Source organism: Penaeus monodon, chromosome 22 (assembly GCF_015228065.2).
Source record: "Penaeus monodon isolate SGIC_2016 chromosome 22, NSTDA_Pmon_1, whole genome shotgun sequence".
Lineage (NCBI taxonomy): Eukaryota > Metazoa > Arthropoda > Malacostraca > Decapoda > Penaeidae > Penaeus > Penaeus monodon.
Genome location: NC_051407.1, coordinates 44,946,517 through 44,951,059, shown reverse-complemented (window position 1 = coordinate 44,951,059; position 4,543 = coordinate 44,946,517). Strand labels below are relative to the sequence as shown.

General features: G+C 42.9%; 1 protein-coding gene across 1 annotated transcript; it reads right to left on the bottom strand.

Moving 5' to 3' along the window:
* Positions 1–744: 744 nt before the first annotated feature.
* Positions 745–4,323, bottom strand: LOC119587464 (trichohyalin-like). Its single transcript, XM_037936190.1, has 9 exons — positions 4,122–4,323; positions 3,803–4,034; positions 3,160–3,494; positions 2,492–2,874; positions 2,180–2,379; positions 1,927–2,039; positions 1,453–1,785; positions 1,094–1,308; positions 745–1,008 (listed from the first exon to the last, which is right to left on the bottom strand). The coding sequence occupies exons 1-9, from the start codon at positions 4,321–4,323 to the stop codon at positions 745–747; spliced, it is 2,277 nt and encodes a 758-aa protein (XP_037792118.1).
* Positions 4,324–4,543: the final 220 nt, after the last annotated feature.

Below are 4,543 nucleotides of genomic sequence, written 5' to 3'. Positions count from 1 at the left end.
AAGAGACACTCAAGCAGACACTCAAGCAGACACTCAAGCAGACACTCAAGCAGACACTCAAGCAGACACTCGAGCAGACACTCGAGCAGACACTCAAGAAGACATTCAAGAAGACACTCAAGAAGACACTCGAGCAGACACTCAAGCAGACACTCAAGAAGACATTCAAGCAGACACTCAAGCAGACACTCAAGAAGACATTCAAGAAGACACTCAAGCAAACACTCGAGCAGACATTCAAGAAGACATTCAAGAAGACACTCAAGAAGACACTCAAGCAGACACTCAAGAAGACACTCAAGAAGACACTCAAGAAGACAATCAAGAAGACACTCAAGCAGACACTCAAGCAAAAACTCAAGCAGACACTCAAGCAGACACTCAAGAAGACAATCAAGCAGATACTCAAGAAGACACTCAAGCAGGAACTCAAGTAGACACTCAAGAAGACACTCAAGTAGACACTCAAGAAGACACTCAAGAAGACACTCAAGCAGACACTCAAGCAGACACTCAAGCAGACACTCGAGCAGACACTCAAGAAGACACTCAAGTAGACACTCAAGTAGATACTCAAGAAGACACTCAAGCGGACTCTCAATCAGACACTCAAGCAGACACTCAAGAAGACACTAAAGAAAACAGACAAGCAAGAAGACACTCAAGCAGACACGCAAGAAAGAATCAAGCGCGACATCAAGAAGACACTCTACTTGATGTCTTCTTGAGTGTCTCTTGAATGATCTATTGAGTGTCTGCATTGAGTGTCTTATTGAAAGGTCTGCTTGAGTGTCTTCTTGAATGTCTTCTTGAGTGTCTGCCTTGAGTGTTTTCTGAGTCTCTTCTTGAAGTGTCTTCTTGAGTGTATTCTGAATGTGCTTCTTGATGTGTCTTCTTTGTATTGTCTTCTTGAGTGTCTGCTGATGTCTCTTGAATGTCTCTGAGTGTCTTCTTGAGTGTCTTCTTGAGTGTTCTGCTATGAGTGTCTTCTGAGTGATTCTTGAGTGTCTGCTTGAGTGTTCGTCATGAGATGTCTTTCTTGAGTATCTGCCTTGAGTTCTTCTTGAGTGTCTTGCCTTGAGTGTCTGCTGACTGTATTCTTGAATGTCTTTCTGAGTGTTCTTCTTGAAGTCTTCTTGAGTGTCTTCTGAATGTCTTCCTGAGTGTCTCTGAGTGTCTTCTGAGTGTCTGCTTGAGTGTCTGATGAATGTATGGCTTGGTGTCTGTTGAGGTCTTCTTGAGTGTTCTTCCTTGAATGTATTCTTGAATTTCTTATTGAGTTGTCTTCTTGAGTGTCTTCTTGAATGTCTGCTTGAGTGTTTTTGGGGTCTTCTTGAATGTCTTCTTGGTGTATTTTGAATGTCTCTTGAGTGTCTTCTTGAATGTCTTCTTGAATTGTCTTCTTGAGTGTCTGCTTGAGTGTCTGCCTTGAATGTTCTGCTTGAGTGTTACTGAGTGTCTGCTTGAATGTATTCTTGAGGTCTGCTTGAATGTCTTCTTGAGTGGTCTTCTGAGTGTCTGCTTGAGTTGTCTGCTTGAATGTCTTATTGGAGTGTATGCTTGGTGTCTGCTTGAGTGTCTCGCCGAATGTCTTCTGAGTGGCGCTGAATGTCTTATGAGTGTCTGCCTTGAGTGTCTGCTTGAGGGATTCTTGAGGGTCTCTGCTTGAGTGTCTTGCTTGAGGTCTGCTTGAATGTCTTCTGAGAAGTCTCTTGAGTGTCTTCTTGAGTGTATTCTTGAGGTCTTCTTGAGTGCCTCTGAGTGCTGCCTGAGTGTCTTCTGAGTCTGCTTAACGTGGTGACTTGAATGTCTTCTTGAGTGTCTTCTTGAATGTATCCTTGAGTGTCTTATTGAGGGTCTTCTTGAATGTGTGCTTGAGTGTCTTCGTTGATGTCTGTTGAATGTTCTTCTTGATTGTCTGCTTACGGTTGTTTGAATGTACTTCTTGAGTGTATGCTTGAGTGTTGCTTGAGGGTCCTTCTTGAGTGTCTTCTCGATGTCTTCTTGAAGTCTTCTGGAGTGATCTGCTTGAGTGGCTTCTTGAATGTCTTCTTGAGTGTCTTTTGAATGCTTCTTGAGTGTCTTCTTGAATGTCTTCTTGAGTGTTCTCTTGAGTGTCTCTCTTGAGTGTCTTCCTGAATGTCTTCTTGAATGTCGTTGAGCGTCTGCTTGAGTGTACTTCGTGAATGTCTTCTGAATGTCTGTTTGAGTGTCTTCTTGAGTGTCTTCCTTGAATGTCTTCCTGAGTGTCTGCTTGCGTGTCTGCTTGACGTGTCCTTCTTGAGTGTCGGCTGAGTGTCTTGCCTGAGTGTCTTCTTGAGTGTTGCTTGAGTGTCTGCTTGAATGTCTTTCTTGAGAGTCTTTCTTGAGTGTTCTGTGCTTGAATGTCCTCTTGAGACTTAGTGTTGCTCAAGTGTCGGCTTAAGGTCTTCTTGATGTCTTCTTGAGCTGTCTTCTTGAGTGTCTTCTTGATTTCTTCTTGAGTGTCTGCTTGAGTAGTGTATCTTGAGTCTTCTTGAGTCTCTTCTTGAGTGCGCTTGAGTGTCTTCTTGAAGTTGCTTAAGTTGTCTGCTGAGTGGTCTGCTTGAGTGTCTTTCTTTAGAGTCTGCTTTGAGTGTCTTCTTGACGTGTGTTTCTTAGAGTCTTCTTGGAGTGTATTCTTGAAGTCTTCTTGAGTTGTTCTTCTTGAAGTCTTCTTGAGTGTATGCTTGAGGTCTGCTGAGTGTCTTCTTCGAATGTCTTCTTGAGTGTATTCTTGAATGTCTTCTTGAATGTCTCTGCTGGAGTGTCTGCTTGAGTGTCTTCTTGAATGTCTTCTTGAGTGTCTCTTGAGTGTCTTCTTAGTGTATTCTTGATGTCTTCTTGAGTGTCTTCCTTGAATGTCTTCTTGAGTGTCTGCTTGAATGTCTTCTTGAGTGTCTTTTGAGTGTCTACTTGGAGTGTTGCTTGAGTGTCTTCTTGAAGGTCTGCTTGAGTGTCTGCTGAGTGTCTTCTTGAATGTCTTCTGAGTGTCTTCTTGAGTGCTATGCCTGAGTGTTGCTTGAGTGTCTTCTGAGTGGTCTTCTTGAATTGTCTTCCTGATTGTCTGCCTGAGTGCCTGCTTGAGTGTCTGCTTGAGTGTTGCTTGAGTGTCTTCTTGAGTGTCTTCTTGAGTGTGGCTTGAGTGTCTTCTTGAATGGGTCTCTTGAATGTCTTCTTTGAGTGTCTTTCTTGAGTGTCTTCTTGAGTGTCTTCTTGAAGTCTTATAGAGTGTCTGCTTGAGTGTCTGCTTGATGTCTTTTTGAATGTTCTTCTGAGTGTAGGCTTGAGTGACTTCTGAGTGTTCTGCTGAGTCCTGCTTGAATGTCTTCTTGAGTGTCTTTCGGAGTGTTCTGATTGAGGTCTTCGTGAATGTCTTCTTGAGTGTCTTCTGATGATCTTCTTGAATGTCTGCTTGAAGTGTCTGCTTGAGTGTCTTTCCTTTACTGAAGTCTTCTTGAGTGTTGCTTGAGTGTCTGCTTGAGTGTCTTATTGAATGTCATCTTGAGTGTCTGCTTGAGTGTCTGCTGGTGTCATGCTTGAGTGTATGCTCTGAGTGTCTGCTTGCGTGTACTTCTTGAAATGTCTTCTGAATGTCTGCTTGAGTGTCTGCTTGAGTGTATTCTTGAGTGTCTTCTTGGAGTGTCTTCTTGAATGTCTTCTTGAGTGTCTATTGAATGTCTTCTTGAGTGTCTTCTGAATGTATTATTGAATGTACTGCTTGAGTCGTTAGCCTGAGTGCTTCTTGAATGTTCTTCTTGAATGTCTCGCTTGAGTGTTCTGCCTGAGTGTCTTATTGAGTGTCTTATTGAGTGTCTTCTTGAGTGTCTCTTGAGTGTCTTCTTGAATGTCTTTCTGAGGTCGTCTTGAGGTTTCTTCTGGTGTCTGCTGAATGTCTGCTTGAATGTATTCCTTGAGTGTTGCTTGAGGGTCTGCTGGAGTGTCTGCTTGAGTGTTTCTTGAATGTCTTCTTGAGTGTCGTCTTGGAGTGTCTGCTGAGTAGTCTTCTTGAGTGTCTGCTTTGAGTGTATTCCTTGAGTGTCTTTTGGGGGTCTGCTTGAGTGTCTGCTTGAGTGTCTTCTTGAATGTCTTCTTGAGTGTACTTCTTGAATGTCCTTCTTGAGTGTCTGCTTGAGGTTGTTCTTGGAGTATCTTATTGAATGTCTCTTGGTGGCTTCTCGAGTGTCTGCTGAGGTATTCTTGAGTGTTCTTATTTAATGTCTCCTGAGTGTCTGCTTGAGTGTTTCTTGAATGTCTTTTGAGTGTCTGCTTGAAGTGTCTTCTGAGGGTACTGTTGAGTGTCATGCTGAAGTCTCTTGAGTGTCTTCTGGTGTTACTGCTTGAGTGTTCTTCTTGAAGTCTTCTTGAGGTCTTCTTGAGTGTCTGCTTGAGGTCTTCTTGATCTTCTTGAGGTCTGATTGAGTGTTGCCTTGAGTTGTCTTCTTGATGTATTTCTGAGTGTACTGCCTTGAGTGTCTCTTGAGTGTCTTTTGAATGTCTATTGAGTGTCTGCTTGAGTGTCTTC